The sequence below is a fragment of the Perissodus microlepis genome, chromosome 15 (assembly GCF_051167445.1).
Source record: "Perissodus microlepis isolate ML-2025 ecotype Zambia chromosome 15, ASM5116744v1, whole genome shotgun sequence".
Taxonomy (NCBI): Eukaryota; Metazoa; Chordata; class Actinopteri; order Cichliformes; family Cichlidae; genus Perissodus; species Perissodus microlepis.
The window spans coordinates 22,802,500-22,816,078 of NC_140475.1; the positions used below are offsets into that span (position 1 = coordinate 22,802,500).

Here is a 13,579-nt window from a genome sequence, read left to right on the forward strand (position 1 = left end):
TCCACCTCTTATACTTGGCCTTGGTTTAGTACTGTCTGAAACAAGCTGTTTATTGGCTTACAGTCAGTTTCACGTAATTCACATCACATTTACACTTACATGATAATAAATATTTTATTAACATCAATGCATTTGCATTTTCATGATTGTAAAATCTATAAATCTCACTAATAATTATTTGGAGTACATACATCTAATAAATATTGTGATCGTTATACAACTAATACCTGAGAATCCTCAGGTACTTGACACTACAGTCAAGTGTTGAAGCTACGTCCTGCCTCACAGACGTGTGTGGGATCTCTCCATCTAAGAAAATGACTAAGGCCATTTCCCAAAATGATGAGAAACTTGTGGCTATTCGACTCACCACTGTCTGTTTGTTGACCTGAATGACTTCATCTCCAGCGTGAATCCTCTGGGTTTTATCTGCCGGAGACTGAACAGCACACAAAGAGAAGCGCAGAGTTTAACAGACTAACATTTCATTGACTGCATGTTTCCATGATCTCTGGTAGTGATGAAGACTTTCAGGAGAGATTTTTTAAGTCTATAAATGGCACACGAGTGGCGAAGAAGACCCAGAGGCTCACTCACGTTCTCTGTTGTTCCCGTGATGACGTGAAGCCCGTCGTAGGTGGATTTGATGTAAATCCCCTGAAAGATAAAACAGAACTTAAACATGGATCTTCTGCATAAATACACCTCCCACAGTTCCTCTGTAATTCCTCGCTGCAGCGATGGCGGTGGGGTTTTCCTTTCTGGACCTACATCTGTTTCTGTTTTTGATTCAACGCTGGCTGTGGTTCATGGCGTAGCACTAAAATACCTGTTAATGATTCTGAGGGGAAGTGGGATCATATTGTGGGTTTTTCTTTTTACAGCAGTCAGTACTTATCGGACAGCGGCGTCCCGCTGACATAGCCCAACAGGGAAATGATCATTTCTGTCCCATTTGTGTATTTTCTTTTTTTATTCTATGCCCTTTAAAAAAAAAAAATCCTCACCAGTCCCTCCCCAGGCTTGACATTGGTGATGTGAACCTCCTCCAAACAGGACATTTCCCTTTTTACGGGGTCAGAAGTCGCTTGGACAGTTTTCTCACAGATGCTGTTGAGTGCTCGGGACTGAAAAACAAGAAAATATATACAAATAGGTTCAGCTTGTCCAATGGATGGATACATGCAAGTGTTCACCCAGTTATCAGGCAACAAGTGTATTACAGTGTGTTATTACACTGCTCACTCTTCTGTCCCATACTGCAACCCCAAAAATTATTTCAAAAGATATAAGTCTGATTCAGATTTTATACACTTTTATAAAACTGGAAGCCTTTTTGAAACCACAGGTGTCACCCACCTGGTAGTTATTAAAAAAATGCCAGGGAAAACATTGTTATTTTGTATAATTAGCGGTTTATAATTATGCATATACGTGGGTTACATTGATTTTGTATAGGTGTCGTTCATTATGTAGGTGCATATCTATGTAGGTTTGTGATATATACACCTGGGCCTTTCCATCCTCAAAATGGGCCCGAGGTGGTGACTATGCACCAGACTGGTTTGTGTAAATATGAGTTAAAGTCTGTGTTGCCTTATTTAACACCAGTTTTTCATATTGCTGTTGTTGGTTAAACCCTACCCTGCTGTAGAAAAAAAAAAAACATGTGCACATGTAAGAATAAATGTGCTGGTTTGGATTTCACAATTGAAAGACTTGACAATAATTATCTTGTTTCCATGATCTAATCGAGAAAATTATTGGTTACCATTTTTTAAGTGGCGTTTCTGATCCTTGAACTGCAAGTACCGTTTTGACCATATGCAACAATGTCTAATTATATAAATAATAAATAATACATTTCTGACGGCTAACCTTCTGGAATCAAACTCTACACACCAGCTTGTACACTGCTTGAGTTTCACGGTTACATTTTAAATGACATCAACTGCATATTTGATTTTATGACTTGTCTTTTAAGGTTACATTTTGTGTTTTATAGCTTGTGTAATATCGTTGGACTGAAAACGAAACAAGGTACTTTTTGTCATGTGTTGTCTCTTGAATAAAGAATAAAACATGATTCAAGACAGAAAGCCATTGGCAGCATGGTGGTCTTAGCTTACATCTCTCATGATGACTATAAAGTGCTCTAAATTTAGTCTGAAATGCTGAATTGCCTCCTGCACCAAATCTGCCTGATCCAAACCTCTGACCTTTCAGTGGAAAAGGGAAAGAAAACAACAGATGCAACAGGAGTTGGAAAAGCATCAAATAAAAGCTCCAAATACGGACGTGGGGAAGGTGCTTGGTTTTGTTGTACGGGAGAAGAGCTTGACGCCTCTGCAGAACGAGAACAGCCTCATATTATGATCACAAATGACCAGACACCCAGGCTTGGAGCGCAGCACCGAGCCCGAGCTCATGGGAAGCAGAGAGCTGACCAGGAAAACACAAACCAGCAGGAAATTACAAGTAAACCAGGAAAACATGCTCCTCTGGGGATATAGCTGGTCAGCTTCCTGCTGTTTGTTTTTTTCAAATATGGTGACTTTATTGCTCCCCTTACAAAAACAAAGTAAATTTTCTTCATAAATATTTATCCCATAAAGTACTGGAAATATTACTAAAAAAAAATAATGCAAAACCAATGTTATACTTCAGCAGTTTTTAGGACTAAATCTTTAGTTCATGAAAGACACTTTTATTCACATTATATTCGCCCATCTGTCTCCATGAGGATTAAAACAGTGTCTACATAAAACATCAGGTCCATTTCCAGCCACGTTCTGTTTACTGTAAGCTGAAGCTTTTCTGTCCACTTGTCACTATAAGCCAAGTTTGCCCAAGTTAATGTCTTATAGATGTGACGAGTAGACTCAAAGAGCTTTTCCTGTGTAAGAAAACTCTGATTACTTCAAATATCCTCTGACCACATGAATTTAAACAATATGCATGTTTAAAATGAACATCCACTGCTGTAACAGCCCACAGCTGACAAGGAGCTGGCCTTCTTTAAGGTGACTGAGCTACTGTATAAAAAGAGGTCACATGACAAACTGGCTATGAGAAGGAAAGTGACTGAACTTCATCCAAGTGTGAATCCTGAAACAACAGGAAGTCTTATCTAAGACAGGAAGTGGATGTGCCTGAGCCGAATAAAAAAAAAAAAACCTGCAGCTTTCACACACACACACACACACACACACACACACACACACACACACACACACTCTATTATGTTCGAACAGAGGAAAGAAAAGCAAAAGCAGCACTCACCACTTCCAGAATCTTTTCCTCCATCTCATAAACTGTGCAGTCCTGGAATTACAGACATAAACACATAGACTAAGAGATCTCACAAACATCTGTCCAACATCTGTTTTATTATCATCACTGTGAGAGAAAACAAAAAACAAAAAAAATATCAGAGAAACAAGGCAGCCCCTGCCTTTGGTTTTTTATTTTATTTTATGCTTTTATTTTGAAGTCGTGTATGACACAAAAACAACTGATAAGAGTTGGGAAATTACCCATGCTGGTAAGGAAAACAGAGTCACATGATTAAACTATGTGACCCAATTTAGTATTGCTTCAAAAGCAAATACTGTTCACACTAAATTGAATTAGGTGTCAGGATGGACGAGAAGTTCATGAACACAGATCTGAAGTCTGGATGTCCTTGGTAATATTTCAGGTTAGAAGACTGAATTTGTAAAATCTGATATCAAACAAAATCTTCATACAATGTCATTCAGTGATGGCAATCAATCAATGCTTCACCCTCCTCTTCTTTAACTCCTATTCTTTCTGTTTTCTGATCAATCTTCTAATATTGTAATTTTTTAATCATTTGCTAAATAAGACTTTTTCCACACAACATTCTGGTGCCAAACAACTACAGCTGTGTTTTGTATGGGGTCTCGCCTTGACAGTCATTCCTTTACAATTAGTTATGGAAGAGAATTAAAAGTCATGACAACAGTAAATGTATTTTTATGTTGCTCTGTATTTGGAAAGAACTTTCAGGCTAATATCATGTTACCGTACAGCAGACAGAATATTTTCATCTTGATGGTTAAAGAAGTTTTTGTTTCAGAAAACAGATGCAGTGGAGCATTTGCACATCTGGGGAAAATGAGAACTTGCTCATATCAAATTTGGCAGGTTTTCTATTCAGAAGCCAGAACTGTGAGTGTGGCAAACAGACACGGGAAAGGAGAAAGGGAATCAGTGGCAAAACAAATATTTGAGAAATGACAGCCTACAGGAGAGTGAAACCAGGAGGCAGGGATGGTGAACGCCTCCCAGAGACACCGAGAGGATTCCTGCTGCGGTCGGAGAAATAACAGTTCCCCATAAACACGCTGACAGGATGATTGCATGACAGCGCAGCAGGGCGACGCCTCAGAAAGCTCTGCAGACACATGCAGGGAGGTGGCACGTTGCAGAAAACATCCAAGTGCACGGCCACTTCAGAATACTTCAATAAATGAAGAGAAATCAGCTTATTGCAAAATGTGAAGCTCTGAAACAAACTTCTGCCGTCCCTAAAGGAAATTATAAAGTTCCAAACGAATGAAACATCTGGCTGATTTGCAGCTGAAGTATTCTGCTGTTGCATAAAACGTGTCTGTACGCCTCAGCTGCATTAATATGCATCATGTTTGAACTTCTCACACAATTAGTTCCCTCATATTTCGTCGTGTGACAGCACGACTGCCTCAGGTAGACTCTGCAACGATGTAAAGGGTTACATACAATTCATCACTGATTCATGACTTTATGCTTGGTTGCACAAGACTTTGTATAGAATAGATCCTTAAGCTGTGGATTTAGCATTGACAGAGCTGAGAAAACCTGATTCCTTTCACTTTTCTTTATGGGATAACTGACAGCTGAGAAGAAGGAGATGTGAAACAAACTGTTCTGTGACGCTAATTCCCCTCCTCGTGGTAACTGTACAGTGAGTATTAGTTTATGCTTGTGTATAATTAGGGGCCTGTCACTTTAAATGACAGGTGAAAAGCGCGTGAGTGGTTGTAGCCAGTCTCCGTTTGTTAGGCTTCACCTCAGGTAAACTTCCCAACTATGTTTTTGCTGTCAGTGCGTTTAGAGCATTTTAATGCAACTTTCTGACAAATATTATTCCTCTGTGTGGTAAAGACATTGAAATTAAGAGAAATTCGCAGGTTTTATACTCAAGCCAGCTAGCATTAGCTGATAACTTAGCAATCCACTACCTCAACCAAATGGTCACTTCTGGCTCCAATAAAGTGGACTACCAAAATGTGAAAACTGAGGCTTCAAACTGTGTTCAAAACCTGACATCAGGGGTATGTCCATCTTTGAAATACAGTCTATAGCTTACTCTGTCCCTTAATGAGTGTAAAACTGCTTAGATGACATATTCTTTGGGCAGCAGCATTTTAGGATGGTGCATGAATATACATCTTCACAGAATTGGGATGCTTCTTAATTATAAATGTAAAACTTTTAAAATGTATTCAGGACACAAACTTGACATTTCCCACTCTCCATGAACTGGTTTTGTTGCAGTTCCACATCTTGTGCTTTCATTTACATTTTAGTAATAATCTCAAAGTTTCTAAAGTATGAAACATGTAAGGATCTCAGCTATCGGAAGGAGATATGCCATCAAAATGACTTTTTTCATGTATACAGTAGTTATCTGGAGCTTCTTCATGATCATCACCACCAACAACAACAACAACAGATCCAGAAAATAAACATTTTAGTTCATGACCTCCTTCCTCTCTGTGATGTGTCTTTATGACAAGCTGCTGCACACAGAGAACATCAGAGATCTGTTTCTCTTTTAAGGTCTCATGTGGAGATTGTATTTCCCAGAGTGGATCTGTTAATTACTCAGGAAAGCACAGAAACACTGAAGAAAACACAGAGCGGCGTCTGAGCGTCACTGACCTTCTGGACGGTGGAGGTGAGCTCCAAACACAGCTGGATGATCTTGCCTTTGGTTGAGGTGAAGTCATTGGCACTCGACAGAGGAGTCCTAGCAAGAAGAGAGAAACTAAAATTATAGAATCATGTCAGTGCTGGCAGACAACAGGGCAACGTTTTAAAAAGGATTCAAAATACGAGCAGGGCCGCGGACTATTCGGTCTTTATTTATACACTACCTCTGATCTTTTACTGCTTCACACTGATCGACTGACCAGCCAATGGTAAGCAAGTGAAAAACAGTGAAACAAAACAGCATGCAATGATGAACACTTTAAAATAAATTTTAAAAAAGGACAGAACATCAAAGAAATTAATGAAAATTTGACTTTCTGTAAGTTTTCATTAACTTCAGATCATAATACCTGTTCCAACCCAAACATATCGAGTATGAAAACATTTTGGATGAGATAACTGGATGCAGACTGAATAAAAAGTGGCCCCAGGTGTTTCTTGGTGAGCGAGCTGACACACTTCAGATGTCAGGTGCATTATGGGGCATCCATGTTTGTTTCCAGCTGCTGCAGCCAAGCTGGAATGTGTTTCAAGCTGATACAAGCTGCAAAAAGCTGAAGGAGTCAAAGCGGCGATGCAGTAAACTGGAGCAGCGCTGCGAGGAAACACGATACTAAAATAATCAGAACGGAGGGGAGAGTACAACCGCTATCTTAGAAGGAACAAAGTTGTGCACTGAGCTGCACGTTATTAGTGAACTTCTGACTGACACGTTAATAAAAACAAATGCCATGTTAGTGAAAGTGTTGTGTGAGTAATTATGCAAGTACAGCTAAATTTACAAATCCAAAAGAAAGCCTGGATGAAAACATCAACTATGACATCATGGTATCCAGTTTTATTTTTATGCTTTTTACGAGATCGCGGTTGTTTTAATGAGCAAATAATGTTTCATTTTTAACACCAGGATACTCTGAATGCCGTCGTGGTTACCTGTCCAGCCAGGCCAGCAGATTCTTGGCGGTGCCGATCACTTCGACCACGGCGGTGAGGAATTCATTGGTGGGCTGATTGGAATTTTTGCTGTGGTAGGCGGGGTTCTTCCTGCGCTGCGTCACGGCGCTGCTCAGGTTGTGGTGCGCTGTTCTCATCTTCCCCACCAAAGTCTTCAGGTTGTCCGACTCCACGCCATAGTTCTGTTAAAGAAAGATGAAAGATTCAGTGAAACAAACCTGCTTCTTACTCAGTTATTAAACATAAAGACTACGCTTCCCATCAGCACTGTCACTATTTCCTGGCTCACTAACCTTAGCACAAGTATGCCGCCACAGGAAACTCTGAAAGAGGCACTGCGGAAATGTTACACTGCACAAAGCTGCAGTTTGAGGAGTCCACATTGTGTTTTGCACCTCAAAGTACTTTTTGTTTGAGAACACACAACAATGTTCAGGAATGATTGGAGGGAATTTAGAGATTCCCACGACCCTTGACCACAAACACACCCTGTCTCCCTAATGAAAACACACACACAAAAACCCCACACACATTCCTGCAAACCAGTCGGCATAGCGATTATGCGACTAAAAAAAAAAAAAAAAAAAAAAAAAAAAAAAAAAAAAATTCCCCACCACATCAACTTCAAACTAAATGACTCACAATGAAATGACTCATCAATGCCACGTGTTTAATTAATCAGTTTAATGAATCTGATACCTTTTTGTTTATTTTTATGAATAAGTGCAGATGTGTTACGTTTATGTGTTATTACATCTGCAGGTCTGAACACGACCTTTGATTCGCTTTGTCGCCTGCAGCGATTCAGATGTTTGAGGCGTCATGACGCTCAAAGACAAACAAAACATCTGGAGCCAAAAATCGACGTTCCACCTTGACTGAACGCAGAAAACACATCCTTCATAACACAACATGACACCTGACCTCATGTTTCAGGCAGAACTTTCAAATCGTGTTAGAAAGGATGTGATCCCTAGGTGTCAATCAGAAAAGAGCTCAGGATGATGCCGGGCTGTGATGGAGTGAAATAAGGAGCATAACTATCAGAAGGTTTTTAGGAGGTTCAAGTATTTTAAAACTTTCAGAAAATGACGGCACTGAAGTGAAAGATCTCTAGAAGTATTACAGATCAATCATTGTCTTGTCATAGCGTTTGTATGCACAAAAAACAAAATTTATAAGGTCATCAAAAACAGAGAAAGTACCCAATCTGCACATTTGAACAAACTGAACCAACAAATTTTCATCATCTCACTTAAATAGAAACTTCTCTGGCAGCAGATTAATTGTGTCAGCTCCACTTTGTTCATATGGAGAGGCAAAACTGCCAAAAATCATAAAGAAGAGAGAGAACAACTATCTCACACAATCTGCACACAACATAATTTATAAAATGCAACATAAACCACAAATCTTGGCAACATCTGGATAAATTAATATGCCAAACACATTAAAATCTATAGAAAATGTTTAATGTAACTGTCAGTATAAAACAATGCTCTTTTCCTCTTTTCTTCCACATTATTATCCCCAGAGCATCATCTCTGTAACTTCACAGACATCTCTGTAATTTCTTTTTACATTTCTAATTTACGTCTGTTGTGGAACAGAGACGGCTGCCTCCAGTCAATCAGGAGACCTGAGCTGAAACAAAAACATCTTTTTCCCTCAACAGCGGTGAACCCAACTGCAGGCCTCCCTGATCATTGAGTGCATCATGATTGTTACACAAAATCTGGGTCATTAAGAGCCTGTGGCTGCCTAATGTCACTCCAATTATCAGAATAAGTCTGTGGTATGTACTGAGGGTTAAAGTCGGGAGAGAAAAGGCCTCTCTTGTTCTGTTAAATGAGCCTCAGTTGAAAACCGATCATGTGACAAGACGCTGGAACAAAACTCTTCCTCTACATGCTGAAAACTGTTTGAATGTGTGTGTGTGTGTGTGTCAGGGGAAGGGGGGGGGGGGGGGGGTCTCTGACAGGTGGGAGGGTCACATCTGTTTCCTGCTCCACCCCAAAATGCAGCAAACTCTGCCTCATGCTGCAAAAAATACCCACAACACATCATTTGACCTCGCTTGAATGCTGCAGGAAAACGCTCCCTGAAACTTTGGAGCTGTGTGTGCTCTGATCGCAGCATTGATTGGTTAGTTTCAGTGTGATGTCATAACTGTATTTTTCCAGAAGTAAGCGAACGCATTTCAGGAAATGACACGTCGCTTGTCCCCGTCACATGGCTGAGGGAGGATGTGGGATACAGACTAAAGCTCTGAAATACGCTCCTGTCAGTGTCAGGTTGTTCAGCCTTACCTGGGGTCAGGAATCTAATAAAGATCAGCTAATTGCAAACACAAATACAGTATGAGGAGGGTTCTGACTAGCACTCTTTAAGTTGCATTTCGTTATGACATTCCTAAAGACTGAATCATATGACAGACAAAGCTGTTATAAACCAGAAGCAAATAAATTGTCATTTATTTGGGCAAATCCCCCACTGTACTAACGATTCCACTGATTCGGTAAAGGACTAAATGTTACAATCCCGGACAATGCATTGCTTTTAATGTACAAAATCTTGAGGGATGGCTGTTATGAGGAAAAGCCATACATATAAAAATATATATAAAAAATACTTTTCCCTGAAATGTTGGGAGTTTTAGGAATCTTATCTTCAGCCAATGAAGTATTCTGTATTTTAATGCTTTTCACATTTAAACAAACATTGAAAAGTTCAGTTACAAACAGATGTCTGCGTGTAAATGTCATATTATCAGACAGCAGTCAGACAATCTGAACAACTATACTGGAGAAAAGTTGATATGGTGGACACAGTAATTTGTAGTTAGTGCGGTTGATAAGTGTCTGTTGTGGTCACTTGTTCTTTTATTGTCACCATTTGTTGGCGGGTACAGCAGAGTGTCAGTCTCCATTTAAAAAAAGCCACTGAATCCTATTCAGGCCAGTCACAACATTAAACCTCAGCACAGCCTGTAAATCCCCCTTTTCACCACCACACAGACATTAGAGCCCATAAACAGCTGACTGAGGGGCTCTGTGTGTGCTTCAAAACTTTAAACGGGTCACACCAAAGTCTGCAGCCACCACACAGCTATTATGAAGCCTCAATGTTAGTTTTTCAGGGTCAGGTGATTCGCACATACAGTCTGCCTTTTGCAAACCAGCCTACCTGCTAGTTAACTCCACCTTTGTGTCTGGATATGGTTAACCAGCCTAAGCTGGAGTGACTTTCAGGATAATTTAATTTCAACATCACTACTACCCTTTCTGTTTTCCTTCCAATATTAACTCTATGATAGATGAAGTTTCCTCTTATGACGTTCTCCATGCTGAGTCACCGGATCATTTACTCTTCTGTCGTCTCTTTGTTTCAATGTCCACGTGTCATCGGCTCAAGTCACTGATTATTTCATTCATTACTGATTTTCATGCATAACTGACGTGCTTTTAAACAAAGATTTCTGCTCCTGTTCGACACCTTCTGGGCATTAAAAACATATCACACAGCTCTGTGTTTCACAGCGAAACAATTGTTTTAGAAATCATATAAATGTTTGCCGTTGATTTGTTTGAGTGAAAACAGGAATACAGAACTTTTTAGCCATGACTGACTAAACCAAAACTCAGTTCCACTAAAGGGCACAACAGGAGAATCACAACACAAACTACTGCTCAACTTTCATTCATTTGTGGCATTCAACCTAAAAAACCGAAGAGAAACTCTGTAGTTTCCTAGAAAATCCCTCTCTTGCTCAGTTTTCAGACTTTCTGAGAAAAACTGTCCAAATATATCAGATCAGTAGGATTCTGATCACAGCACTGGTCTTATGATTGTTATGATGAACACGGAGCTGTTTTAATGCCCCCTCAGGCAGCGTGTAATGTGCATGGTGGTAGCTGTGGTGCTGTTTTTAAATACAATTGAAACTTTTATTTAAAAGAAACAAATCTTTGCTCTAGAAACTTTTACACAAGGTTTAAAGCACTGCCATCAGTGATGGACAGAAAAGGATCATCTTCTGCTCTGCTGCTGAACTTATAAGCATCAGCCAATCAGTCTAAGCAAAGATTCCCAAACCTCCCTCCTTCCTGGACTCTCCAGACTTTCCAAGGCATTTCCAGTTCTGAGTCTCCCCTGGAGTGGACTCCCAGGACAAGCCAGAAAAACATGACAAGTGGCCAAAAATGGATGGAAGCTCAAACTGTGAAGCTCAAATTGAGATATCCCCTTTACTAACTGCTAACTCAGTTAACTCCGGTGCATGCATTCGCCTACAAAATTTTTATGGTTTGTAACACAAAGCAGGTGTTTGTGTGGTCCAGACACCATCTCAGCAGAGTCTCACACAGAGAGAAGCTTTGGCAGTTTCTCATCAGCATCATTAGAAATTGTTTGATTGAACAAGAATTGGAGCTCAACACTGCTAAAGACATATCTCAAAGGACTTGAAACAGGTATATTTAACATGCTGACTCACGAGTGATGACAGCAGACACTGAAATCCACAGTTATATAGTAGAGGAACATTTCTAAACAGGAACGTTATCAGAAGTAAAAAGAGAATGTGGGATTTTCTGATTTCTAACTGACCAGAGCGCAGAGCAGATCCACGGCCTCCAGGATCAGCTCCTGGTGTCCAACCCTCGCCACGCCCAGAGACAGCAGCTCCTGGTGGGACATCCTGAGCAGCTTCTCCCCATCCACCTGCAGCTGTTGGAAGGATGGGATGTACTGCTGCAGGCTGTCATCCAGACCTGAGAGAGACAAAGACAATGAAGCACATTTAATATTCACAGAACAGGTTATTGATGAAATTCACCATTTTAATTCAGCAAAACTCAGGTTTGAAATTTATTTGAGTAAACTGACAAATTCATCAGGGATGCAATAAAATCAGTGTTTTATAACAGAAGTGCTTTTGATCGCTCACATTCCAAGGTTGTATATCATGGATCACCAATCAGCCTGGAGTTCTTAAGGCACACACACATGCAAGTAAACCAGAGCATGACTTCAGCATCTGAGTTTCAGTGAAAGTCATCTCTCAATGATCCATTCAGGTCTTACAGCAAACACAGCTGCTGAGTCAACATCGCTTATTGACTCAGTCACTGTGACAGCCAACAGCCTGGCAGCGTCCTGCCAGTTCACCAAACCACACCTTTTCTTAAATCCATCACCTCCGTCAACCAACCAACCAGCAATCCATTTTCGTCACCTAATAACAGACCAAGAAACACATTCCTGTATAAAGGAATATGTTTCTTTCAATAACTTACTGTCTGTTTGTTAGTCCTAGACTTTCTTTCAAGTATAATGTTTTTCTGATTTTATTTATCTAACTTTACCTGAGTAGCTAAAGATAGCTAGGACAATTTTAATTAGCCCCATTTAGTTTTTTAAAATCTCAGTCTCTCTGTTACAGTCGCCTCATTTTGTTGTTTCTTACAATCTCAACACTTCCTGTATATTTCAAATTGAAAGTCCTATAGCACTTGTAATTGTACAGAAACCCTTCACATCTTAATGAGGCTTTTATTGTGAAACATTTGCAGGAACAACACTCAAACTAATTTGATTTGAAGAAATACATTTGACAATTTAAGCAGTAGTTATTAATGCATGACTTACTCTATCACAGGGGTGTCAAACTCAAATACACAGTGGGCCAAAATTCAAAACTGGAACAAAGTCGCGGGCTAACATTAATATTTATTGGAAAAAAAAATCTTCCTCTAGATATAAGAATTAATCTTTTCTTATGGACTCAAACAAGTTTTGCTGAAAAACTGAAAACGGAACAAGCAAAGCTTAATACTAAACAATATATAAATTAGCTGTATAATACCAGTAGGCCAGCTCTAATAGTAATTTGGTATGGCAAACTCTGGCCCGCGGGCCAAATTTGGCCTGCGGGCCAGAGTTTGACACCTATGCTCTATCACAACAGAGAATATGCGAGAAGAGACCTTTACTGTGAAAGGAGGGAACAGGATGAGACCTTTTCCCCCCACGTGTGTAGAACAAATTGAATTTCTGGCATGAATCAATCCTTGACAGCCAACTCAACCACATGCGTGCATGTGAGCATCGTTGGGGAGCTCACGTGTATTGAACTCGTAGCACTAATCCTCTGTACCATCATCACAAATCTATGGCTACTGTCACTTAAAATGCCAGAAATACTCAAATCATCAAACCATAAAGGGTTGGTTCATTTAACATTTAATAGCTCTGCCAGTAGTGGTTAATGAGCAGGTTTGCATGCTTAATGACATCTTTCTCCGGTGGCCCGGTATGGTCATACTGGGCCATACCGGGCCACCAGCACCCCACTTTCAGCCCCGTGACCTCATGAGACCTCAAGGGAGATGGCGCCCGTTTCAGCGGCGCCACTTTGCACCCAACATTCACCTCTGACCTCTGTGAATGAGTTCAAAGAGTTCTCTTAGCTGGATCAATAAAATGAGCAATCACGCACCAGTTACTGTCTGACACACATGAGCACAGAAAATGTTTGCTGCAGGGTTTTTGGATGTGTTTGGTTGGGAAGAATATGAAAAACTCAATAATGGGAAAATATTAAGCATACGTGCACACATTGTAC

General features: G+C 40.1%; 1 protein-coding gene across 1 annotated transcript in view; it reads right to left on the reverse strand.

Annotated features, from left to right (window-relative positions):
• The window catches only part of cnksr3 (cnksr family member 3), a 39,984-nt gene that overhangs the window by 6,971 nt on the left and 19,434 nt on the right, over positions 1–13,579 (reverse strand). Inside the window, exons 2-8 of the mRNA XM_084952285.1 lie at positions 11,563–11,726; positions 6,934–7,136; positions 5,950–6,037; positions 3,283–3,324; positions 1,008–1,127; positions 598–657; positions 371–439 (exon numbers count right to left, since the gene is read on the reverse strand). Of these exons, the coding sequence (XP_084808411.1) occupies positions 371–439; positions 598–657; positions 1,008–1,127; positions 3,283–3,324; positions 5,950–6,037; positions 6,934–7,136; positions 11,563–11,726 (746 nt within the window). The remainder of the gene's footprint in view (positions 1–370; positions 440–597; positions 658–1,007; positions 1,128–3,282; positions 3,325–5,949; positions 6,038–6,933; positions 7,137–11,562; positions 11,727–13,579) is intronic.